Here is a 27,168-nt window from a genome sequence, read left to right on the forward strand (position 1 = left end):
AACACAGCTCCTTCTCTGTTCTAATATTGATGTCTATTGTGTAGCTGATAGTGTTATACCATAAAAGGAATTTATTCCAGAGCGTGGAGAGAGTCAAGAAATAATAGGGAAAGGTTTCTAATGCAGTTCGAACATGAAATAACAACGTTTACAGAAGAAGGCGGCTCGAAACATAATCCTGAATGGCATTCCACAAATATTGACAAATGTGCGGTTGGTTGTAAGGGTTTATCGAAATATTCCCATTAAAATAAAGCGTTTCGGTCTGTGACGTGGAATACTTTATAAAGGCACTATATTTAGAGTAAATATTAGTATATACTGCAAAGCATCTCTTCAGGAATTTCATAACATATGACGTAGAAAACCAGGACAAGTTTGGTCTTGCGGATTTCAGAGTTGCATGCATGAAATGAACGATTCTAGCTGCTCGCTAGGGAACTCAGCTATAATTAAGTATAAAAGGCAAACAGAAACTAAATATTCATGAACGGCTTCATACCGCATTTTCATTTTTTTTACATTTTACCGAAGAATGCCACTAGAAGGGTGTATTTAAATCGTAAACCACCTTAGAAGTCTAACGGCGCAGCCATGAAACAAGCGACAACTAGAGGGATGGTGAAGGAAAAATCAATGGACGGAAAACCACTGCTGGTTTAAAAATATGCTCTGGAAAATGTTTGGCTTTTAACGCAATTTTCCCATTCAAAAGTACACTGAATCTTTATGGATATGATGACAACGTATTAAAATGATGAATGAATAAAAACGCCTTTGATTTAGTGAAATACTGGATAAGAGAGACTCTTCTGGAAATTACACTAAGAGGAATTAATTAAAACTATGCCAAAAATATTATTCTTTCCTTAAATTTTTTCTTCATTTATACGCCCTCTCAAAAGACTTCTGAAATCACCAATTAAATTTTCTAATTCTGTTGAAAATTCTTTTAGCTCTTATACTCGCCGATATTCAAATTTTCAGATATCAGGGGGCTTGGCAAAATATAGGCTTAAATATACTGCGTGACAAAGAAAGGTAAACACCCATTAAAGATAATTTTATTTTGATAATTTTTTTTGTACGTGTTCAGTACCACATACTTATTCAATGATTACATTTTCAACAAGATCAGAGGAAGAACTTCTTTTTTTTTCAATAGTGTGTTGAGCATCCACGGTTCCTTATACACTCATTGATACGCCTGGGCTCGGATCTAATAAGATTGTCAATGTCTTCTTGAGGTATCTCATTCCAGGCAATCTGAACTTCATGAGTAAGGGCTGCTAAAGTCTGTGGAGGGTGCTGTAAATTCAACAGTCTGCGGCCAATCATGTCCCAGACATGTTCAATAGGAGACAGATCTGGCGATCGAGGTGGCCAGGGTAAACGGGTGATTTGATGTTGATCCATGAACGTTATTGTTTGCCTAGCAACATGAGGTCTAGCATTGTCTTGCTGGAAAATAGCGTTCGGGATAGTTCGAAAATATGGAATCACATATGGCTCCAACACTTCTTGGATATAGCGTTGGGCAGTCATGCCTCTAATAAAAACTAGGGGTGACCTGCTACCATATGCGATAGCATCCCATACCATAACGCCTATAGTACGGTGGACATGACGCTCTCTGTCAAATTGTGGATCTCGCCTTTCACCCCGTCGCCTTCTCACCCTTGTCCGACCGTCGTTCATCCCCAGACAGAAGCGGGATTCATCACTAAAAATCACCTGAGTCCATTCTTGGTTCCACTGAATCCTCTCTCTACACCATTGTAAGCGGTTAGATCGATGTTCGCTAGTGAGAGGCAGCACCCAATGTGGACGATAGGACAAAAGGCCAAAAGTCGCAATCGACGATCTTCGCGCTCTGTGGTTCCTCTGAGTCGCCCAGTGCCTCTGGCTCTGTGCCCACGGCCTTCCTGAGTCCACGCCTGGTAACACCGCACTATGGTTCCTAAGGATCTGTTAGTTCTTCTAGACACTTCTCTGACCGACAGACCTGCTTCGCGCAACCCAACAATCCGCCCCCTCTCAAAGTCACTAAGCTGACGGATCTGTTCAATTCTACGCACTCTAAGCATAATGAGTAAAAATTATGACCGATTGCAACACACTTTACAAAAGTTGCGATGCAAATGTGAACAGGAATGTTTAAACAAAATTTTATTTTTTTAAGGAACGACCCATGGAAACAAAAAAAAATTAACAGATAAACTTGAAATTTTGATTATTTCTTTCTTTTTTTAAGATAAGTCAACATGCAAAAAATTATCAAAATAAAATGGTTTTTAATGGGTGTTTACCTTTCTTTGTCACGTAGTATATATTGAATTTTACCACAACATTTTCGTATTTTCAAAATATAATTTTTTCAAAAACCTTTGAATCGGTTCAATTTCGTTTGTTCGATATATGTTCTAGGGATTTTAAAAATGTACAGTCAGAAACGGGTATTTTTTTTAAATTTTCTTCTTTGCTTTAACCTGGCTCAACATGGCTTTCAATTTCTTTTTTTCACTATGTTTCTTCACAAGTTTCATAATTGTACTTCAGTCGCATTCGGCATAAGTCTAGAGAAGACTTAGAGACAATATCAAGAGGTCTCATTAAATTTGACTCAAGTATGAACCAACTTGAAAATAATTATTCGAGTGGAGTAATACTATGGGACACTGGCTCATTCCGAATTTTAGTTAGACCCCCGGTCGGGGGGGTTGACATAAAACAATATTTTTTTATGTTTGTTTAAAAACTGTGTTAATTTAAACTTTAAACCAACTCAAGCGTGGAGTTCAAAGTTGTTTCTGGTATATCAACGTTGAAATGTTAACTTAAAAAAACAACACCTGCAAAAGTATTAAATGCGTTCTTCATTATTAATCTTTAAATTTTTCCCCCCGACGAAGGGTCTACTTGTTTCAGCAAAAAAGACGGAAGACTAATAACCAGCCTTGCAAAGACTAATTCATCAAGTGACAGATCCTCCATTTTGACTGAGATTGAGTTCCTACTGAGAGCGTGACGGAACTTTTATCTTTTTATTTACAACCTCTTGAAGCCCATGTCGTATATTATGCAAAAGTAAACAAAATTGTTGTTGTTGATGGAATTTCATTTAACCGGGTTAAAACTAAAATATTGCATTATGTCGGAGCAAAGTTAAATTAACTTTCGCAATGTTCTGTGTGTTTGAGGGGCTTTCGCTTTTTTTGCTGCTGATACCTGATAGCGATAAATCCCGAAAAGCCTTCAATAAAAATTCATAATGGGGATGCTTTCGCTGCGAAGTTGCTCTGTGTATTATTTGTATTTAAAAAATAAACGGCTTTTTAATGTCGACAGACTCCTGGCAAAAAAGTAAACGCCATTTAAATAATTTTTCAATCAATCTGGATTGCTTATCAGTTTTCGAAGTCCCGTTCGACAAAAAAATCTGAAAAATTGCCGAAGGAGGAAATTGATAAACGGGAGACTCTCACTGCCACCATGAATTTAAAAGAGACTGCTAGTGACAAATTGATATATCAAATCGGCAGATTTCGCAACAGTCAGATTTAATTTCCTGCAAATAATTTGGGAAAGCGCCTTTAAGCATTCCTGAAAGTTCTTTGCAGCTTTGTTTCAAATAATTCCAACAAATACGTTTAGCTAGGATTGTGATGCAAAACCTGAAAACCTAATTGTACTAATTATGCATCGCTGATTAAACAAACAGCAGGCGAACAAAGTTTAGCTGATTTGCTGTTTAAAGCGAAACAAAACCCTTTCAAAAATATTCATCCCCCGACTGTTTAGAAAAGCTCCCACACAAAAGCTGCTATTTAACTTTGCTTGCTTGTCGCTCACTGATCTTTAGCAGGGCAATTCCAAACAGCCCCATAACTTATGCATTTTATATCTCCATAGGACTTTAAGTTCATCGCAGGAGCTGTACATAAGTGTTAAAAGAATCATATCTCTTCTCTCACAATATCGCTTTATCGCTCTTATTTTGAGATGAACAGCCATCATTCACAGGAGCCCATCGGACTAAACAGAGGCGAATTTCATGTGAAGCGTATCAGCCAACTGGGAAGCAGTTTTTAATAAAGTTTTTCCTTGCTTTGCAGGACAAGGGTAGACGTAAACCTACTTCGAAGATTAAACTGATTAAAGTTTTTCCCGCACAAAAACTATTCCAAGGCGGGCCTGCAGATAAATAATTTTTGAACCATTCATTCTTTCATTTCCATATGGCTGGATCTAAATCCAGTGGTCCAAAATCTCAATTTATTACATTCGAAAATTCCGTTAAAGTTTATCAACTCAAATATGGAAACGTGAGAGCTGGGGGATTAGTAAGAAAAACTTCTTACTTTTGTTTGGGATACGTCAATTGAGGGCTAGGAGCATCAAAGTGATCTCGTATCTTTTCGCCCAATTTACCCTGGATACTTCCTACAATTTGGAACTTTTCAGAAAAAACATTTACAGTTCTGAGATGCTGCTTTTAGCTTAAACCAACTGACTCAGATTCTATATAACTTATGAGCTCCAAGAGTCTGGATAATGCAGTTTCAATTAAATTCGTTATTTAGAGGCACTGTCAAAAACGCGAAAATAAGATTCAAAGTCGACCCGTATCTCAGAAACTAAAAGAGATATTATAATCCATTTTGTGGAGGCTTTCAGAGTTAATCGAGATGATTAATTTGAGCTTTTCTCCAGTTGTCTGCACTCAAACGTTGAAAAATAGCAAAGAGCAAGATACCTTCTCCCAAATCTTGAGGATTTTTTCCTATCCACCTAAATTAAACAATTTAGATTTTATATCATTATCATCCATAAATAGACTAGTCACAGTCCTTCAGGAGATTTCTAAGGTATTTCGAGACATCTTCAGTTGAAGGCATTTTCAAGATCACTTAATGTAACCATTCTCAGCCTTTACATAGCAATGTCAAGACATATTTTCTTACCTCCGTGAAATCGCAAATGTCATCTAGACTTAAACGTTTCAGAAAATATGCACCATATTTCAGAGAATTAAATAGGCTAAATACGAAATGATGACAATATGATATATGGACGTACATAAGCAAAAGTAGGAAATTGAAAAACCGTATAAAATTTACGTTGACGATGAAATTACCAGACCAATTTTTAAGTTATTATAGCCCTGACAAATGACAAACAATAATTTATATGCAAATGTAGGCCAGTGTAATGACACTTGGAAATTATCGCTCGGTAGCAAAGTTTTAATCAAAACTTCTGTGTGTTATTAAAGTTTTTTCGATTAAATTTTACAATAACGAATATTTTCCGACGACAAATCTGACATTCGGCTCTGTAACCAAATGAATTATGTTAAAAGTTTTAAATTAATTGCGGAAAATTCGAAAAGGAAGCAGAATGGAATTGCGAAAAGAAATTGTCGATTCACGACATTAGCGTTGCCATGAGAGTGAGCGGAACGACAGAGCTGTAATGGCCACTAAATATTTTTTCCTTCGACAGTTTCGTTAAAAGGGCAACTCTAAGTTCGCAAAAGTCGTTTAGCAAATTTATTTCCCCAGTTAAAGGCTTAAAGCAGTCAAGGGAAAATTTATGAATGTACAAGTATCCAAGGAATAGTAAAATATTGTGAAAGACAATTAAACTAAAAATCAATTTTTAAACGAAGCAGAGAACGAATTAGTTTGTATATTTTTGGGAATAATCACATAAATTACACCCATAAACTAGGACATCTACACGAAATATACAACACGAAAGAGGCGAAAGAGGGATAGGTCTAATAGGTGATATATCGCCCTCAGCTCAATTCCCCCGCCTCAAAATCTAACTGAGTTTGGAACTTTCTAAAAAATGTATTCAAATACATCGAATAAGTCTCTGCGAAAGTAGGCGAAAAGTTGGTATATATTAAGGGACAGGCAGAAATGCGGTTGACAGCCCTTTCGCAGCTGCTGCTGAAGCCCTGAACTTCTTATTTGATATTCACTCTATGTCGCGACTATATGCGGCTTGTACACCACTAACTTACCAAATATATTTTTCGAGGGTTATTTTGTTGTTATAATTTGAAATAACACCTTTTATGGAATCATCGATGTCGAAAACTGCACTTTTTCCTTTATGGAAGCAGCTCGAAACCAGCCTACACATTTATTTAATGGAGAAGTTCTGAAATACGCTTAATTTTAGCAACTTTATTAGTTTTTCATTTCTATGTGTTTTTCAGGTGTTCAACTGAAAAGGGAAGAGCACGAAATTCATCTCAAAAACTAAAAGATGTGAGCTATTATTTAAAGAAATTGCTTCACGTTTTCCCAAGATACCGCTACTCAAAACTTGGTGTGGCGAAACAGTAGGTAAATTTCCCCCTCAGGAAATTTTTAGGAAACTTTTGGAATTTTTGAGGTGCTGTTTTTCCCTTCAATCAGTTGATTTGGATGTTATTGTATATCGACTACGAATTACTCAAAGTGGTAATTATCAGTGTTTCTTCTTATGTGTACGAGATAGAGCTCCAATTGAAACATGAAGTTTTAAGCAACAGATATTAAATTGGATACAATGATCAAACACGAATGACTTATCTCGAATCAACCTTTTAAAATGATGTCATGGCTCGTGTCTTTGCTCAGCGATTGAAACGAGGAATTTTCAGTGTTTCACAATCTCTACAAACCTAGATTTCATACGCATTAATCCAATTATTTTTTGTTGTTTTCATAATTTTCTTCCAACGCTAATAAGCCTGTTCGTCCTAGCCTTGAGCAAAGGGCGAATGTTATTCTCAGTTAGTTTTAACTGAGAATAGTGTGCAATTCCACCGCGCCAACAACCCCTATATGTCTGTGAGACGTTATTTCCAACGAAAATAAAAGAAAAAAATAGACAATCTGACTTAAATGTATAGAACATATTTAGAACAAACATTTTTTTTGCAACAATAGTTTCCCATGTTATTTGCTCACTCGTAAATGGAATTTTTGGGTAAATTCTTCTCTGCTTCCATGACCCGATGGAATTTTGCTGGTCAATGATTTTTCAATAGATCTTTCTGCTGTGGAAGATAACTACCAACCACCCAAAAGCGTGTATTATTACCAAATTAGGATTAGAATTTGCAACTATCGTTACTGCAGAATGACGAAAACAATATTCAGGGTACATTACTGGATTTGGCAACTTTAGGAACTCAGCTGCCTTCTTTGGAATTTTGTAAATAGTTTTCCTACAGTTGAATTGTGCATTTCTTTTGTCGACAGTGATGAATTTCTGATAGGGCAAGTTGGGGAGGCGCAGGGCGATATTTTTTCATAAAATCTGCAAGACTCCGTTTTATTCGGAACACAAAATAACCCGGCTTTCCCGATTTTGGTGTCCAGAAGAAAAACAATAATCACAAATCGTCATTAATTATCGATAATCAATATTTCCAGCTTCTAATTTGGGGCGGTGTGCGCCATATACATAGAAAAAATCGCGACGTGTCTTCTGGGTTAGAAATTTTATACGTTTTTGGTTTGTAACCGCTATATAAACTGCTGGCCAAATCAACACGAACATGCCGGCTTTTACTCTAATTTTGAAGGCGCATAATTTAAAAACACAATCAAGCACATTTTGTGGTTGAATTTTAGGGTAAACATTATCATCATGCGGTTGATTTGGCTCGAAGTTTACTTAATAGTTTTATAAATGTAATTAGCTTGTCGTACGTACGAATCCGAAAAATACACAAAAAATCATTAAAACCGCCTCAATTCCTTACAAATATGCACAATCCGAACGAAAGAAGGAAAACCAAACATAGACAACGAATTGAACGCATAACGACTAGCGAATAACGAATGCAATTTACGTATATCGTAAAAATAGGATTCGCATTCATCTATGCTCATTCTCAACTAACTTAAATTAACCTCTATATCTCTTGTTCTTCCCCTCTTTTGGAAATATTCAATGAGATTTCGAAATACCTGGGTGCTGTTCATCGACGTAATTCACTCATATAAATCCTATATTTTCAACGTGGATACCTCAATTAAGTCTCTGGATACCTTATTGCCCTTCAATTTACAATTTAGGTGTAATTTTATATTTCACCGGAGTAGAGATTGGTGGAGTTATCCGCATGGGCGTAGCAATTAATCTCGCCATCTAATTAAGATCCTGTTTTGGTTTCCTATTGTTACAACAAAGGGCCAAAGTCCTGAAGTCCGAAAACTAACTTTCCTTTTATGGCCTGTCTTTGTTGATGAATTTTGCTCATTTATATTTGCCAATTGGCAGGCCTGAATAATTTAGCTAACGAGAAAGCATTGGTAATCCCTTTTGTTTCGCAAGGTAGCTTTCGCTTAAATCGCTAGGGACATGTTTCCTTATTATCATTAAAGTCCTTTCTTCATTTTTCTCTTTCAGAAATTTTATTCACGCAAATCCGTTAGGATCCCGTTTCCATAACTAGCGCTTAGGAATAACTCACTCCTGTAGAGCATTAAGTCTGGGATATATTGACATTTTTATGCGAACTTTATACCTAGATAAAGGATAAGGCCCCAATTTAAAGGAAGGTTAACAGTCTTACCAGTAATGTATAAGACTTTGTAACACCTCTATCTATTCTATTTTACAAGGAAAATTCAAATTTTGCCGCAAGGGAAATTTACATTCTCTTCACAAAATGCTTTTGTGGTTAATAAATTGATTTATTGTATATACAAGGTGTCTCTAGAAGGTTTGTAGAAAAGTCTACTATAGGTTCCTAAGGTCGTTATACGCTCATTAAACCCGGCCTGGCTTAGTTCAAAAGTTCACTGTTTTTTATTATTTCTCTTGTATTGACAGAAGTTCAGCAAAACTTGATATGTGAAGATTTTTAAGGGCTCCGTCTACATTATTTTGTACAATACAGAGGGTGCCGTGAATGCAGCGTGAGCCCTCTCTAACCGAGACTAACCCGATATAAAGTTTAATACTAATAAAAATTTCATTCCCCAAAACGTTCTATTCGAAAGAGATATACTTTTCGGAAGTGTATATGAACCTCCCTTTTTGAGATATCAGGAGTTAAAGCCAAAATATTCATTTCGTAATCAGTCTTGTCTGTGATAGTTAGCTCCAGGACATGTATTATTTTACATCAAGAGACGCCTACATTAATTTATTACATTTTAGCTTTTACTTAATAGATACCTACTCGCAATATTGTGCACCTATTATGATTATTTATTTATTTATCATGAGGCGCCTAGGCTAAAAACAATGTCTTGATTGCTTGCTGAAACGAAAGTATCCAGTGTTTCTAATAAATTGCTGTCTGAGAAAATGCAAAAATCATTACCAATAGCAAAATGTTGGAGAATTCACGCTGCAAACAGAACGTTCCTTTCAAGCGAACCTTCTAATATCTCAAAATCGGAGGTCCTCGGAGGCTTTCACAAGATAGACCTTTTCTACATAAAACATGTTGTGAAATATAAATATCATTAGACAAAGTTTTGTACGGGGTAATAAAAAATTTACACTCCTTTAAAGAGGACTGACATAGTGCCATCGACGTCTTGTATACTCTACAACAAAAATGTAAGGATTCAGATCTATCGATCCTAAGTCACCAAATATGTATTACATTTTACTCATTTACTGGCATTACGAAAGAAATAATAAAAAAATAATAAAAGCTTACAAATTTTGTACAACGTGTTATTATGATAAACTACGAGGATAGCCTTGTTAAGTTAAATTGCAAAATCTTCGCAAACGCTTAAAGCTAGGGTTTCCTAGTAAAGTGATGTCATGATCATATTATGTACATCCGCATCCGCCGCAATATTACAACACTGGGTTCAGTAAAATTCGAAAAAATAAATAAAACTTCAACACTTTCTATGTCGAAAACCTGTCAACTTTGAATCTCGAAAATTTAGACAAATCGTAATATTATTATTATTTAGGAAAAAAATATGTGGAACCACTAGGTAGGATTTCCCCTGTATACAGGGTGTATCAGAAGTAAGAACGTTAATTTTAACTGGTGGTAAACCTCGTTAAGAACAACATTTTTTCTATATACCATTTTCCTTGAAAACCACTTTTTTATTCTTACATTTCCCTCCTTAAAAATCATGATACGCGAGTGATGCTTGTTGTCAAGTTAACATTATTTTTCAGAAAAAAGAATCGGAGATTGACCTGCTGATACGCGTACTTTCCTCAACAAATCAAATTTATTTAGTACTGCATAGGTACAAAAACTTGCTAACCTTCTTTACAGTTGTTTTGGAATGTGTTTATCGCTCAATCGACTAGGTAAGTGCCGAGTAGTGAAATTTGTTCAAAACTGTTTTTTATTTTATCTTGGTAATGAGGGATGATCGAAAAAAAAGTATCAGGGAAGGTTGTTGCACTTGAAGAGTTTCACTTCTACCACCAGTTAAAATTAACGTACTTGTTTCTGATACACCTTGTATACATAGACATGCCGTTCAGGTAATCAAAACAGTAATATAATCGGTCATCTCTATTGAAATTCGAGTTAATCGAAATTGCAGTCTCAAATAGAAATCTATATCCCTCCTTGGGCTAGGTTCATGCTTATCTTAAACACTGCCAGTCTACATGTCTAACCCGCTATCTGGAATTACCTTGGAAACTCTTTTATTGCATATGTTATTTTATTCCATTAGTAGGGCGAAGTTAAATAGATTATTCCACTATATCATGCGAGATTAAATTGATTATGAAAAGTCCCTGAGTAATGTCGGGCATGTAATAAATCCATATATTTAAAAACATGTCCCAATTCCCCAGCAAAAGGTCCTCTCAAGAGGTTGAAAAGAAAATACAGAGCATTATAGGAAAAGGTCGGAAGACATATCTGAAAGGGCTACATTCCTTACGGTAAAGGTTAATAACGTAGTGGTTGTGTGAGGGCAACCTTTCTATTCGATCTCCTCGATAGCGTCTCATCTTTGAAAGTTGTAAAATCGCATTTAGATCCAAGAGTATCTTCATAACACTTATAAAAAAATTTTTGATTAGGTCATTCTTACTCTCTTTAGGTGAAGTGTGGTACACACCACTATTTAATTAAGTCTGAGGGCTTAAAGAGGGAAAAACAGAAAAGCGAGGAAGTTTAATTTCCATTCAGTGTGCTCAAATATACAAAGTTTTATACAGGTGAGTGCTTCACGAGTAATTTAACTTATTTATTGTATCTCTTTTATCGTTGCTTCTTTCCTGGAAATGATATTAGTTGTAATCCGAGGATTTTTCTGTTTTCGGAATACTCTAGAAAAAGAATTTTTCCACTGAGGCATAACCGGATAAAAATACGTTCTCTTCCGACATCGTTAAATCGACAACGCATGCACACTAGCTCGTCTGGAGATAAATAGTTCATATGAATTTCGAGAGAAATCTTTCCCCATCAACTTTTGATCCTGCCTGACAAATATGAGGCCATCTTTCTTCAGCAGCAATATCCTTGGGAAAATCATATGTGAGGCTGGGGCTACCTTAACACGAGCCACCGCAAATCCTCCCTCGTACTTGGGAATATCGAATTTGGGAACCCTGGACAAACATTGCATTTCCCAAGATAGCGAAAACTTAATATTATCCTTATAACTTTGCGACAACCGACAAAAACAAAATATAACATAATTAATGCGTTATAAAAGTGCCAAATACTCATTAGAGTTGAAGTAAAAATAGTTATCGCGTCAAAGAAGTGGCTCTAAATAATAGAATTTCAAATGCCCATAAATGATATAGCTCGGCTAATAATTCCAGACCGTTTTTATCTTCCTACACACGCACATGTATTGATTGAAATAATTTTTCCGGAAAACGATTGGAATAATAACATTTTATGAGAATAATTGAAGAAAAATGTTGAGGACAACGTTTGAACGAAGTAAAATAATTTTCATCCTGTTTACGTACCTCGAAGAGGTGTAATTGTAAATATTGCTCTAATGGAAGGCAAAAAGCTGCTAAAAAGTGTTTAATTATGTATGCTTGAATAAAATTACGTATGTGCATCCAGCCAGACATAGTGATGTGTAACATCTCTATATCTGTATGTAAAACGTGTGTAACATCACTATTACCGACTGGCCATTACAGCTGCGCCATAACATTTTACACAAAGTTTGCCTACAACGGAAATTAGTTTGACTAAAAAACATTAAGGATAATCGCAATATTTGGCATAGAAAATACTCAGTGTAAATTTGATAAAGAACAGCAATCGGAATAAGACTAAATCCGTTCAGGAATTTTTTGGAATTTCATAATGGGCCTTTTATCTTACGTGACCCTGAAATATCTTCACGAAAATAAGTATTAAAGTGAGCTCGTACTTCAGAAATTACGAGATATTACATTCTGGTATTTTTTTACGAGGAAATTGTTAAGAGTCAGATGTATTTCCCCATCCATTGCAAATGATCACCGTAATTTCGAAATTTTCGAGGTGCAGTTCTTCGTTTAAATCGACTGTTTTTTGGTTTAGATATTTTGACCTTAGATGATTTATCAGTCTGGAACCTTGATGGAAATACATTTTGAGGTAAATAAATTAATTTTTAGGCACCTTTAAAATCGCGAAAATAGATATCTAAGTTTCCTAGTGTCTCGGTCTCGGAAACAAAGGAAACGTTACAACTCAAGTTGGCTTATAAACGCCATCCAGATGATTCATTCGAATAAATAATGAATTAAAAAAGTCCCCTTCCCCATTTTGTAATTTTCACGACAATTTAAAAATTTTGAGGCGATGTTTTTCGATTTATTCGATTGATTTGGATCCTATATTATTCTCCTGGATACCTCACTTGTGGGTTTTAAGTCTTAAAAATATATTTTGAGGCATTTTCATAAAGCTCTTTCAAAATTTCGAAAATAAGTCTTAAAGGAAATAAAACAATTATGTTTACATCCAGATATAACTATATTGGGCGAATACTGAGATTATTTGCTTGAATGTCTCGATGTTAATACCGTGAGTTCTACATAGCGATCTCATAAACGGTTACAGACTTGATTAAATGGGAGAAAAATAGCGCATTTAAAGGAGCACTTCGACGGTGCAAACAGATCTGCAAAATTATTTTTGGTTTTTCAGTTGTTTAGAAATAGCTGAAATGTTCGAATGTGTTTTTTATTTTTTCCTCTGAGTTGTGGTCAGAGTTAGACGAAAACCAAAAAACACTTAAGACTAAATGTGAAATATCAACGAATTTATAATAAAAAGTAATCATAAAATCGATAGGTCGAAAAACAGAAAATATTTTGTAGATTTATTTGCACCGTGAAACTATTCTCTTTAATGCCCAACTTTTCTCTCTCACTTTGCCAAGGTTATGTCTATTACCGTTTGCGAGATCTCCATGCTGATCACATTTATCAAGGACACAGGGTGTACACATTCAATTAAGCAATAGATTCAGATGTGCTCGCATAGCTAAAGCAAAATAATATATTATCATGAAACCCTTTGATTTCGAAATATTTTTTCCAAACAGAGATATATCATTTGAAGCAAATATTTTACACGCGTATATAGCGGTATATCGTGACACATAACTATAAAACGGCCCCACTGCGGGTTTAAATTTGTAGGCCGTCTGGTCACCTTATAAAAGCCTCTTTCCTGCGGATAAAAATCCTTCCTAGGGCTGTCATTAGAGTGTATAGAGAAAAGCAAATGTTTTAGGAGAAACTATTCTTTTGTCTTTAAGGGAAACTTGAGTATGAAAGTTTCCCCTTTGGGATTTTATTGCTTTCAGAACCCACAGGGAGGACAAAACAATTTCAAAACCAGCAGGCTTTTTAAAACCAACAGGCTACTTATGTCTTTATACATTTGAGCCTTGAAACTTTTCCTTGCGTTTATATATCCAAGAAGCTACACTCCTTTTAATACATTTTTTATTCCCACGAAAGTTTTGCCCAATTTTGAAGTTTAGGCTTCTTTACTTTAAAACAATCTGACGGGAACGTGCCTAAGCTTACTAAACAGCTTTCACGGAAGTATTTTTGATGTCACAAAATGGCCAACTCTTTGACGTACGGGGTTCCGGAAAATAACTGGATCGAATGGCTTTGGAAAGTCTAGACACGCTTTCTTTATCGAAAAATATTATAGATTAAATATGAAGTTTACTCTTTTATTGGAATTTTCCAAGGAAAAATTCATTGAAATAATCAGATATAATAGCATATTACGACCAATAGCAACATGGGCAATTTTTTTCTAAAACAGACAAAATATTTTCTTTCAGGCATATGAGGAAAATGAATGGTTTTAGTTACTCCAAAATTATCATTTAAAGTTAAAAAAGTCTGTAGGTATATTTTTTCATCATCAGAAGGTACATATACACATCGGAAATATCTAGAGATATTTTTATAAGTAGATTGAAGTTCTTTTGAAATTAATTAGAAAACAATGTTGTGCAATTATAGCGTTATAAAATATTTAATATACAACAAAACTAAGTTTTTGTTGATAAATTTCTAAAATATATTGATTTATTCATAATTATCATCATATTAATAAATTATCAGTTTTATGGTTTTTTAAAAATATCCTTAAATTTTCCGATCTGTGTATACATATATGTATATATTTCCCGGTTTATTTAACAGTGACTCGAAAACTCATAAAAAATTGATATTCGGGCACAGAGTAATTTGCTGTTAATCGCTACTGAAAATATAACGCATATCTCTTTGACATGGATAATGCAATACATAACAAATATTAGTAATATTGGCTAAAGACAAAAAAACCAATTTCTACTTCATGAAAATAGTAACTATTAATTTTCGCCGTGAGTGAATAACATTTGCGACACCCGTGATAGTTAGGAAACTTATGTAGCAGCGTTACATATTGTAGTACTCCTCAATATACTAATACAAACATAAAACAACTTTTTTAATCAACATTAAAGTCTTATCTCACATCTCCGCACACTCTTATAGGAAATCGAGTTAAATATGCCTAATTTTAATTAAGAAATTTGTGATATACTTTAGTTTATGTCTTTTCTGGGATACTCTGTATTTTACAATAGTACTGAAATCAATATCATCATATAGGAGAGTTAGTTTATGATTAAAAATCCAGCATTTAACAAAAATGTCTACTTTAGGGTAAATAAGTAATTTATCAGTGGCATAACATCTTTTACATACCATCAAGAAACACTTCGTTATTATTTTAATGCTGGGTTTTAAAAAATTCAACTTTTAAATTTTAAAACTTTGCTGACATGCCGGTTTGTGTGTAATATGAAAAATATACTCACAGTAGAAGGAAAGGGCTTTTCGTGAATTTTTATTAACACTAACTTGATTTTTCGCCTTTTCTGAAAGGGCTGAGACACCCTTTTATCGTATCAACAAAGACATCGTTCCTTGTTGATACCATTATCATTATCATGTTTTAAAGTGTAAAATTGATGTTGTGTTTAAACTGTAAAGGTTTTTTAGGCACTTAAAAAAAAAACAAACTGGCGTTCATAAAAATTTACGAAGTCGCCCCATGTAACTTGGAAACGAGTAACAATACATTATTTTTTAACATGTGCGTTCTATGCATTCTATTCATTCTACGCAAAAGGATTTTTATTTTCAAAGTCATTTTTGACTTATTTTAAAAACTGGAAAAAGGTTAAATAAGCAGTGTTTGCTATTATTCCACGTTTTGGAAGAATGGTAAGCTAAAGCAATTTTTTCAACGTATAACAGTTTCGCAAAAAAATCTCTAAAACTTTGTTCGTTTAACTCTTTTTGTACTTCCTACAGTTTCCAACATCCCACTACATTTATCACCGATTTGGAACACATTGTATATAGACTGTTCCATTTGAAATAACAAAGTTTCCTACTAGTAATAACTAGTTAACTACTAATAACTAGTGTGTATGCTGTTCCTTGAATCAAATTTCTAACTTCCTTTACATCATACGTGTTAGGTCAAACAGTTTTTGAAGCATTAACGATCTTGTAGACCTATTTTCCACTCTCTACATATAAGGAGGATTGGAGTAGATGGGTGTGCTTTGGTTTCCAGGACCTTTAACCGTAAAACGCACGGTAATAATTAAATTAATACGATATTTTTTAATTTAGAAAATAATAGTATAACATGAAGAATTCTGCAATTAATTCGTTACCAATTTTAGAAGTATCTAATTATATTAATAGTCGGCAATTTTCTCTAACAAAGAGTGGTTGTTGTAAATGACCTATAACTAGGTTTCACATATGCGTGTGTTTAAATAATAAATTACAGCTATGCCTATCAATAAATCAGGGTAGACGATTTCATTTATTTTTGATTAAGGCGGTGTATATCAGGCTCTACCAGATACTTTTGTTTGCAATAGCTCTTTGTTTACTCGATAGTTCAATAGACATTTACCCAGTTATTTATGAGGGCATACATGAAATTGAAATTTCTCTTCTTTTATTTTTGATCTAGATATTCCTAATTTGTATTTGAAATCAGCCCTCTATCTCTGAACACGCTGTTTGGGAGATTTAACATAAGAAAACCGCCTCGAATGGAAATAAATATTTGCCCTAGGCACGCAATACTTAAAATTTGTTACCATTCCGTTGTTCCCGGCGTCTCTATTTATACTGCTTTATTATATAAACAAATTTGCTTCAAAAATTAAATACAATTAGGGCTATTGTGTGACGGTTCAATCACTCAATCTTTTGCATAATTTTTGCATAAATTTGCCTTACCAAGCGCGTAAGTTAAAAACTAACTGTGGAGAAAGTGGGGTGCTGCAAATTGCCATTGATATCCGCTCTACAGCTTGGACATAAGCTTATTTTCTATGGTTTCACTGGTGAAACTGAAAGGTAAACAATAAAGAACATGATCCCTGTAAATTGATTAAATTCGAGTCAAAGTCAATTAGCAGCAAAGTATCGCGTTTCACAGTTCATGCCACCATTGTTGTTTCACTCATTCATACTAGGGAAAAATTTACGAAGAGCAGAAACTTTTGTTCTTGACATCTGGCTATAAACGACAATCACTTTCTGAAGCCGTAATCCAGAAATATACATAAGAGCCTTTCAGAAGCACACTCATAAAACTTTGAAGCACTTCCGATCGTATAAAGCTAACCAGGGCTAAAAAAGTTTTGATTGATTTTTCGCTTTTTTTTTCTATCCCGCACGTTTCAAAGTGCACAATCAGCGTTTTGGGGTTCAACAGCCGAAAAACTCACCTAACAATAACTACTTTGGCAGGAAAATCATTCCGGAAAATATTTAGCGGAACTAGTGCTAATTCCACACCGAACACCGACGGATGGAAACACGTGTTTTCGCGCCGGGAGCGCTACAGGATTTGCAACAGGATTGTCGCCTGAGTCCTGCAGCCTACGTTCAACTGTCGGCTTGCGTTGGACGAAGGACTACAGGACTAGTCCTGAAACGGCGATGGTGGGGAGCGCATTCACAAGACGGTGTCCTGCTGGTCACTCGGCCTCCCGATCACCTGCTTCCCTATTGTCCGGAATTAAGCTGTATTTCTAAGCACGTTCTTGTACCGCCTCTATTATGGTATCGCTTATATTGAATAGGCTTGTTTATTGCACTTCAAATAAGGCAATATAACAGGACAATCAAAGATCAATATGGGTTCTGTATTAATTTATATCCAGACTCAGTAGTTTTGACAAATAACCTTATTTAAAACTATTTTTCCCTACTAGGAATAGGAAATTGGCAACAGAGGTTTTGCGTTGCAGTTTGGTCAGAACAGAAGTTACAAGACGCGGCGATTTTATTACTTTTTAAATGAAAATATCAATCACTTTAAAGTTTTTTTCTATTCTTATAATGATGCGAATTCGCGTGTCACATAAATACTTCTACTATTTATTGAGGAAAAATTCATCATATAATGACAGTCAGTTTGAATTATAATATTTTTTTCTAAAAAACTAACTTGATATACGGTGTTTTCAAAAGAAAGATGTGCAGCATGATAATCTCGTAAACAGTAACAAATGTAGACTTGGTTGGGAAAAACCAAAATTTTCATATTCCTTTTTAATTTTTTCTCAAGTTGTGACAAGAGGAAAATGAAAACCAAAATGACGTTCCCATTGCGGTTTTTTATATGCTTTTTTTCTAAATATGGATCTGGTAAGTTTTTGATCGACCTTATGACAACTTTTTATTATAAATTGAATCACATACATATCATATTTCGTAATTTACGCAATGTTTTGGTTTTTTGTTACTTTTTATTATTTTACGTGCCTGCTTAATTTACCTACGGGTTGTTAACGCCACAAAAGTGACACAGCTTATTTTTGACCTGGTCGTACATTAGCTAAATTACAAAAATTGTTCAAACAAGTGTTTATTATTTTCAAAGCACAAACAACATCTCTTGAGTGCCGCAATTAAAACTTTAAGCAACATTTTTGGCATAATGGTTTTAAAAGTTTTAAGAACTATCCTTCCTAATTTTTCATCTATCTCAAATGTATGTCGATAAACATGATTTTTGACCTAGCCCTCCCCCCCAAAAAAATCAAACGGGGTGATGTCCAGAGAACAGGCGGGCCAAGAATGCTTCAAAGGTGTGCCTTTTCTTCACACATTCCAATTGTATCATTCGCAAAATATTCTTTGCCTTTCGTCACCTCTAGGTTGAAATCATTGACAAGTTCTAAATTTAAATGTTAATGTTTTTTTAATTAACACGTTAAAATCTTTATTTGTGTAAAACAAACCTAACTACTGATTTTGAAATACCTTCAGTAAGTTCAATTTTGTGAAGCGATTTTCGGTATTTTCAGTAACAGATAACATGCTCTTATTGTTTTTCGCTACAGTATATGTTGTGGTTTGTTACTTTGTATCGGTCTGATTTCAATCTGAATTCATGGTCTGATGGTATTCTTTGAAGGTAAACACCTTCATATATGCGACTTGCATTAATAACTTTAACTACATTATTATGACACAAAATGTATCATTTTACCATATCGAATTTTTCTTCAGATGGAGAGTTTTATAATGCCGATTTAAATGACTGTAAGAAGTTAAATGAACAATCAAAAACTAAATAATTTATCAAGACTTTAAAAGTTTAACAAACGTTCTAATGTATCGAAAGCCTTCTACGTTTCTTCCATAAACATATATTTTTTTAAATCACCAGTATCTTCTTTTGCAAGCCAAAAAATTAAAATTCGCCACAACCGTTGCACGATATTAACCAAACCGGCTAAATTACATTTTATTAAAAATTCTGAAGTGAAGGCAACTAACTTGAGGACCAATTAACAGATGATTAAACAATATTTTCTATTAAGTTGTTTTCCACGTTGGTAAAACATGCCGAAGCAGAATTTTATGCACTACAACTCTACGCCAATGAATTTGTATTCAGTGAGCGTTTAGAGTTTATCTCATTAAAATCGTATAACAAACACTCACTGTATAGAGCAACAAATCAAAAAGAACTTTTTGAAATTGCCTTGTAAATTTTTCCTCGGGTAAAAAACAAAAAACCGCTGAACAAGTCCCAAAATATCGACCAAGGCTATTAAACGACATTACAACGAGAATGCGACGATGGACTGATTCTAAAACCGACCTGAATAAAAAATCAGTGAAATAGAGCTATAATCTATGTTTTGCCTCGGCAGCTTTCAGCCAAAGCTCAATTAGTAAAAAATGAACGTTAAGTCATGTGTTAATTCATTCCCAACTTAGTTGGTATTTAATCATTTAATATGGCTCTCTCTTCATTTGGAATAAAATATCATTTAATAGTTTTAATCAATACTACGCGTCGCTTATTTTACATTTTATTTGGAAATATTCTGTAACTTTTTTCTCGGGCAGAAAAACAAATAATGCTGAACATGCTCCGAGATATTGACCAAGTCTCTTGTTAGATGATATTACAACTACATTTCAAGATTTACAGTAGATATGAAATGTTGTTGGTTAAAGTTTTACATTTTTACGTTGCATTTTTTTTTACTCTGTACAGCACTAAAAATGTATTTTAATTAATGTTTAGTCTACATACCTGCGAATTCTAGAAGAAATTTTCTTCTAGACCTTTTCTATCTTCTGCCATCCTATCGAGCATCAATATAAAGCTAAAAAAAATTCTAAAACTTAATAGAATTTTCCCTCAAAAATAAACCATCGTTGTCTCTTTAAATAGAAATTCACACTTTTCACTATGGTGGATACCTTTTTTTTTTAAATTGGATGAAAAAATCTATTTAAATGCCACTGTGCTGTGGATTTTTCTTCGAAATGGAGAAAATTTTACGTTGATGTAAAACTGGGATGTATATCAATACAGTAAAATGGTGAAAACATTTACAAAGGCAAATCAAAATTGAAATTAAAAAGCATACTTTTCAAAAAAAATCAAGAAACTGATTAGCATTTTTGGGTCCATATATCACTTCAGCCCAATAAAAATTAATCATTTCTTTTTTGAAAAAATGACTTCTTTGATATTGTAATGCGTGATCCTTTGCAGAAAAATGCTGATTTTTTTCTTTTTTTACAACACCAACCAAATAATAAAAAATTTAAACAATATTTTTTATTATTTTTATTTGTGTAAGAATGGTTTGGTTGGTTTAGTTTAGGATTTGGTGGGTTTGGTTACGGTTAGGTTAAGTTAGGTTAGTTTCATTACATGATTTATTCATTATCCAACTATGATTTTGATTTATTTTACCCCACCCAGTACCCCAATTCACTCCACGGTCCTGAAAGCTTGCAGATACTACAAATACTTATATGAAAAATAATGAAAAATAATGAAAAAAAAAGAAGCAAATCTGCAATTTTTTGCAAAGAATCACGTATTACAATATCAAAGAACTCATTTAAAAAAAAAAGAAATAATTAATTTTTGTTGGGCTAAAATAATACGGACCCGCATTTTTTCTTGTTCGTTTCTGTTCTAAAAAATTCGTATAAAATGTACGAATATTTAATTTCTATTGTTTTACTGTCACACATTATGTTAATATCCTATTTAATAATCAATTTTGTCCCACTTAAATGATTAAGAAACAATAATACAGATGTATTTGTTTGTGATTTTAATCAGGTTACAATAAGTCCCTCGATCGATGGTTGCCTCATGGTGATTTGATATCGATTTAATTCCACTGTGTTCGAAATCACTAATAAAATAGTTTCTATTACAAAGAAATGTATGTCATGTTTGGGTAAATAATGCCGAAAAATAATGCCTGTGCTCCTTTTGAGTAGGTATATTATATTCATCGATATGTTTGAAAGCTCGGCTTCAAGTAACAATTATAAAGCAATTAACACAAATAACTATAGCATGGTGCTTCAACAATTCTATAATTATAATGAAAACTATAAGCGCGGTGAGGAATTTTCATTTAGTAAGGTATTGTTTCAGAGGTTAGGCCTCCGTCACTGATATTTAATTGACTCCATTCGCCCTAATGAAGTACGCATTCGGTTTAGGACTGACCAATTTCTCTATATGAGTGGAAACGGGACCGACTAATGTTGAAACCAGCTAAGGAATTTCCTGTTTGACTGGAATTCGGTTTTCGCCTCTGAGGCTGTGCTATGCCGAATTCCAAATGTACGGGATTAGAGCGATTCTCTGGGTTGATTTTGCGTTTCTGCATGCCTTCATTCGAGAACTACCCCCATACTAATCTTTTTATATTAAAAACTACTAAAAGCCACTCGATATTAAATATTGAAGATAACTAAGCCTAGGTTTGGAGTCTACACGAAAATGCAATTTTCCCGACCTTATATTAACATAAACCAAGAAGCACCGGTTAAGGCCTATACAAGGATTATTTGTGTAGCAAAACCTTGCGGCGTCATTGCTGGCTTGCTGGTGCGCCATTCTATTTAATTTATGACCTAAGCGAGAACATCCGTCTCTAATACCTCTTATTTGCGTTTCAAGAATTATTAGGGAAAAGACGTAAAAAGCTCTTCGACTAGGCAATGTGCCGGCTGAAAATAACACATCATTAACAGTCATTAAGTTGCAGGGGTTTTAGCAATTGATATCTCAGCAAGAAATATTTAACAATAGATGTGTATCGTACTCTTTAAAGTTGCGCTAACCCTAGTTGAGCAAACAAAAGAGCTTAAAATTCAATATAAGACGGCGTCGTAGTGGTCTTATTGAAGCTCAGTTATTAAACGCTTCCCCGACTAACCAACTGGCATGTTTGCTATGTAAACAAACAACTTGCCAAGAAATAAAACCACCAGAAATCAATATGACAAAGCTATTGAACCACGGTTTCTTTCAGAAGCTTCGGTTTCAGGGTATACCTAACTGTTGTTGTTTGTTAAAGAACTGATGATTGCGATAAGCCGATCGCCTCAATATCGTTTTTCCCCAATTCAATTTACTTAATCGGTTCTTGAATTGCTCAATTCCACAGAACATTGCTTAATTTGTGCATTCAGCTTTGACCGAAAATGAATTCCTACTAATTACGTCGGGTTGGGACTATTATTTTATAATGTTCTGGCGGTCGATGCAATCGCAAAGATTAAAAGTCAGGCACAAACTAATTACAATTGTGTCGCTACAAGCCTAAAAAAGCCAAATTTGATAAATGCAAATAACCGCTGGTTAGCCACTCAAGGGGAAAAATGAATTTTAAACTTTGTACCAGCGGGATTAAGTTGACTGAAGAGTTGAAATCGAATTAAATTTAATAGGGTTTTAACTTACCCACAACGTCCTGAACGTAGGTCTTCACTTCCAAGTTAAGAACTTTCTCATCTGAAACAAAAATATATTGCTTACTCGACAGCCGTGTCAGATAGTTTCCTGGCGCATGCTCACAAGGCACTTACTGACAACCAAAATAAGACTTATGTTAACTAACTAAAATGAATTATTATCACCTTCAGTTTCTAAGCATATGTGTCTTCAGGGAGGGAGTTTCAGTGCTTTTGGGCACAATCAGGCTACAGCAGTTCATTTATTGGACCCTAAAGTGGAAAAGCTGGTTTAATCCACGACTTTGTTTCAAGTTTTTGTTCCCAGGCGATGTCTAATATTGTTTCTAAATGAAACAGAGAAACTGTGGGAATAGGAACAATCTATTAACCGAATTTCTTTACAAAGAAAATCTAGAGAATTTAATAACTTTCAACAACCTTTTGGGAGTCAATACCGAGCATTCCGGGCTAAATGTTACCGCAAGTTTTCCCGATGAATTTACATAAGGATGAATGAATTCGGGGACAATAAATATGTTAAATTGAGGTGTATATATTTACGGAAATGTATGTCAAAAATAACCTACAAATTCAGTTAAGTCGTACATATTTTATAATTCATATACGGAGTGGTTGTACAAAACAGCCCCCTAGTTTCAGAACTAAAGCGATATTAGAACCCGATATACACAGAAATCTTAAAAATGTAGCTTGAGACAATTTTAAGCTCCCAAAAACAGTGGTCAAAGTAATCATATCTCGGAGAAGGGACCAATTTAAGTTATTATTTGAGGAAATTGCTTACGAATTCCCGAGATATTAGCGCTCCCCTTTGGAAATTTACAGGTTAAATTTTGAATTTTTCAGATGCTGTTTCTCGATTTAATGGACTGACATGAATCCTATATTGGACCTAAATACCTTAGTTGAGATCCTGGATCATTGAAAATGTTTCAACATAGTGAAACTGGGAATCAAAATGTCCCAGTACCTATCACAGAAACTAAATAAGATTTTGCGGCTGGGTTTACTTAAACTTATAGAGCTCATGGAGGCGATTAATTTGAGCTCTTATTTAAAGTAATTGCCCCACGGGTTCCCGGGCTATCGTCGTTCAAAGTTTGAAAACTACAGTTGAGGTCCTGGAGCGTTAAAAATCCAGCCCAGCAAACACAAATTCACGGTAGTATTGAAACGCCTATACAGCGAAACAAAGGCCAACTATATTCTACCTGAGCATGTAGATTGTGCCTACTCACTTGTGTATGGCCTGTAAATATTTTGTATAATAATCTATTGATTAGGGTTATATCGAAATATTCATGCCAGCTTATTACACGATATGCGGCAAAACAATTTCAGTGTTGAGGGAAACGAAAGAAACGAAATTACGGGGTGCAAAAATAACAGTAACAATAATTAATGTTTTATAGGCTTATGGCGATATACTACTAACAGACACAATTCAGCGATTAAATATTGGCGTATCGCAGCACGGCGATTTAACGACCGCCCGAACATATCTACTGATAACGGTCTGTTACAAGTTTTGTAGCACAGGATAGGCGGTCTATTACAAGTCGTCCTGTACATTTAATGCGCAGGACCAACGCTTTATTATTTGTTGGGATGTACTTTCTCTTTTGCATATCGTCTTTCTTGTCTTTGTGTTTAGCCTCAACGAGCCAAATAATTCACCATTCGTACTTACTGTGCGGTTGAATAACATTTAGCTGATCATGATATACTTCTCACACATATACCAATAAAAACAGTACTTCGTTGACATAAGCAGGTCTACTTCTGGCATTTTGCAATACCACCGTGTACCGGCGTATGGTAGCACGGCGATTTAACGGCTCGTTACCCTTTTTGCTGCACAAGTCGCGCTGCATCTTTAATGCAGAAGACCCGTAGTTTTGTGTTTGCTGGGAGTTTGAATGGCTTTCGTTTTGAGGCACTTTCGAAACCTCGAACGTGCTAATATTTAGGGCAATCGGTCATGAAATATCGCCCCTAACAATTTGACAAGCGGGAAGCAAAAACAAAGTACTTCACCCCTTTGGAAATTTTCTCAAAAGTTTCGAAACATTCGATGCGCTGCTTTTCCCTTAAATTGCCTGATTTGGATCCTATATTAACCCAGGCTAAGTCCTTTATCGGTATGAAGCTTTGGAAATGCATTATAAGATAAACTTGGAGCTACGCTTAAAATCTTTAAAATCGTTATTAAAGTTACCCAGAATCCCGAAAGCTAAAGGAGACATTACAACTATGGCTGGGCACTGAGGTCAGGCAGTGGTTGTTTCCATGACAAGTGAAAAAAATAACTCTTAACGCAAGAGCGTGAAATGTAGCACACGAAGTGCAGACGAGGACGACAATAGAGACGAGTGCGCTCTAAAACTTTCTTGCACGTTATATACACTATTTACCATGACCATGGACCATATACAAAAATATTAATTAAAAAAAGTTTAATCGATTAGGACTCGAACCCGGGTCATCGTATTGGAAATCCGACACTACTGCAATTTGATCAAAACAGATTTGCGCATGTTCCATAACGACCTAATAGGCCATGCTTTTGAGATATACTGACTAATCGCTAAGTCGCTGCCGCCTAATTGCTTAAGACACTCTTTCCGTTGTTCATTTGTTTTTCCTAACACACGCGTGTATTAGCATTTGTTGTCTCCGTGTGTTAGTTTATTTTCATAATGGGTTGTCTGAAAAACATATTCATTTCAAGGTCATGACTGCTTCTAATATTAGAGGTAAGCATAATATTTAGAGAACCGAGCTAAGCCAACATATGGTGGCTTATCTTCGCGATTATAGTAATTTGACACGATACAAATCCACACTTGAAAACCATACGAACAAATGATCCTTTTCATCTAGCTAATTAGACAGAATGTCACAAGTTTTGGTCTATTTCAACATTTATATAATTCGTAGCCAGACCGAGAGGTAAAGCCCGCAATTACGCGTACGGAATAAGGCACAAGATTAGTCCTTTACGAATTTCTGCCAGTTTCACTCTTAGGGCAATTTGCATTGTTTTGTTGCGTCAGATCGAGATTTAAGCGTCGCCAGTAAATTTCGGATTTGAAATCAACTCCACCGGCTTTGGGCCCAGCTATAAATATCATAAATTAAAAGGCACAACCGAAAGGGTGCTCGAGGAAATACAATTAAAATAAAACGATCTGTCTAATTGGAATTTGTGTTTTATTAAACTGGGAAGTGATGGATATATCAATATTTACTCAGTTAAGATTGATGGGAATTAAAGCCTTGGAAATCCTTCAGATGGTTATTAAAATTCTAAACGCTACGCAGGAAGATTATCTAAATTATCAATATTCCGTGTAAATTGGGGCGAAATTTATCAACCTCAGAATTTGGGAATGTGGTGGTATTCCAATAATTGAATATCTGTTTTCCGGGTCAGTTAGATATAAAACGTCTGACAGAACGATAATCTTGCCGAGTCATTGCCGCACCGAGATCGTGGAAAAATTGTTTAATTAAAATTTTCGGTTTAGAGATGATAATTTAGGACAACTCCTCACTCATTAAAGGATTTTCGACCATAAATTATTCGGAACAAGCTATTTTCCTACTTGAGACGCTACAATACCCCAGAGCGACACGAACCTCTCTAATTATACTATTAACATCCACAACTGAAAATCATAGGAAGTACTACATCAAATCGGGTTCTGTTTCATGTACTGACACCCCGTACAACTTCCCATTAACAACCTGAACTGACCACAAACTTTTCTACTAATTTGAAACACAGATCGGAACGGAAAGGCCAGGTAATTAATGAGTGTACCAAATGAAAATTTTAAAATCGTCAGTTGGGTTATTGCTGCAAGACTTAACCGTAGTTGCCTATTCTTATTCTACTTCCGATTAACTCAGATCACGTCCGGACGCAATTATACTCGTCTGTCGTGCTATCCTTCAAGAAGGCGTGCTCTAAATGCCCAAGCTTGACCGAAACTGAAATGGCGTGTATATCGAATTTTTAGCAGTCGTTTGACTGACTTAATAAATGACAGTTTCCCGATACCTTCGTCTCTTGCCATTCTGCGAAGAACAGTTTACAAATTATTCTCCGTCTGTATTTTTTTATAAGGCCCCCCTAATAGTTTTCTTTCGGAATGCGGGTGAGGTGCCAGCTTTGCCAAGGGTTAAAACGGACTAACAGTTACAAACGCATCCTCGGAGGCTAATGGAGAAGGGTACCTAAGGAAAATGTAAACAACGTCAGAATTCAAATGAAATGTAAAATACACTCATATCTGAATGAGGAGGGGGGGGGTGAAATGGAGGTATTGTTGCCAGATGATCAATTCTTGTATCTCCTTG

General features: G+C 34.9%; 1 protein-coding gene across 12 annotated transcripts in view; it reads right to left on the minus strand.

Moving 5' to 3' along the window:
* The window catches only part of LOC136409743 (agrin-like), a 185,450-nt gene that overhangs the window by 104,903 nt on the left and 53,379 nt on the right, over positions 1–27,168 (minus strand). For 7 of the 12 annotated variants that reach the window (XM_066391461.1, XM_066391452.1, XM_066391458.1 and 4 more), the window contains exon 1: positions 17,268–17,420. The exons of 1 other annotated variant lie outside the window; for it this stretch is intronic. Coding sequence is in view for 3 of the 11 variants with exons in the window: in XM_066391456.1 (XP_066247553.1) it covers positions 22,790–22,840 (51 nt within the window). In the remaining 8 variants the exon portion in view is untranslated. Of the gene's footprint in view, positions 1–17,267; positions 17,421–22,789; positions 22,841–27,168 lie in introns of those variants that run through there. 4 more of the 12 variants (XM_066391456.1, XM_066391454.1, XM_066391460.1 and 1 more) reach the window with 2 other exon arrangements.

The sequence above is a fragment of the Euwallacea similis genome, chromosome 6 (assembly GCF_039881205.1).
Source record: "Euwallacea similis isolate ESF13 chromosome 6, ESF131.1, whole genome shotgun sequence".
In the NCBI taxonomy this organism is placed as follows: Eukaryota; Metazoa; Arthropoda; class Insecta; order Coleoptera; family Curculionidae; genus Euwallacea; species Euwallacea similis.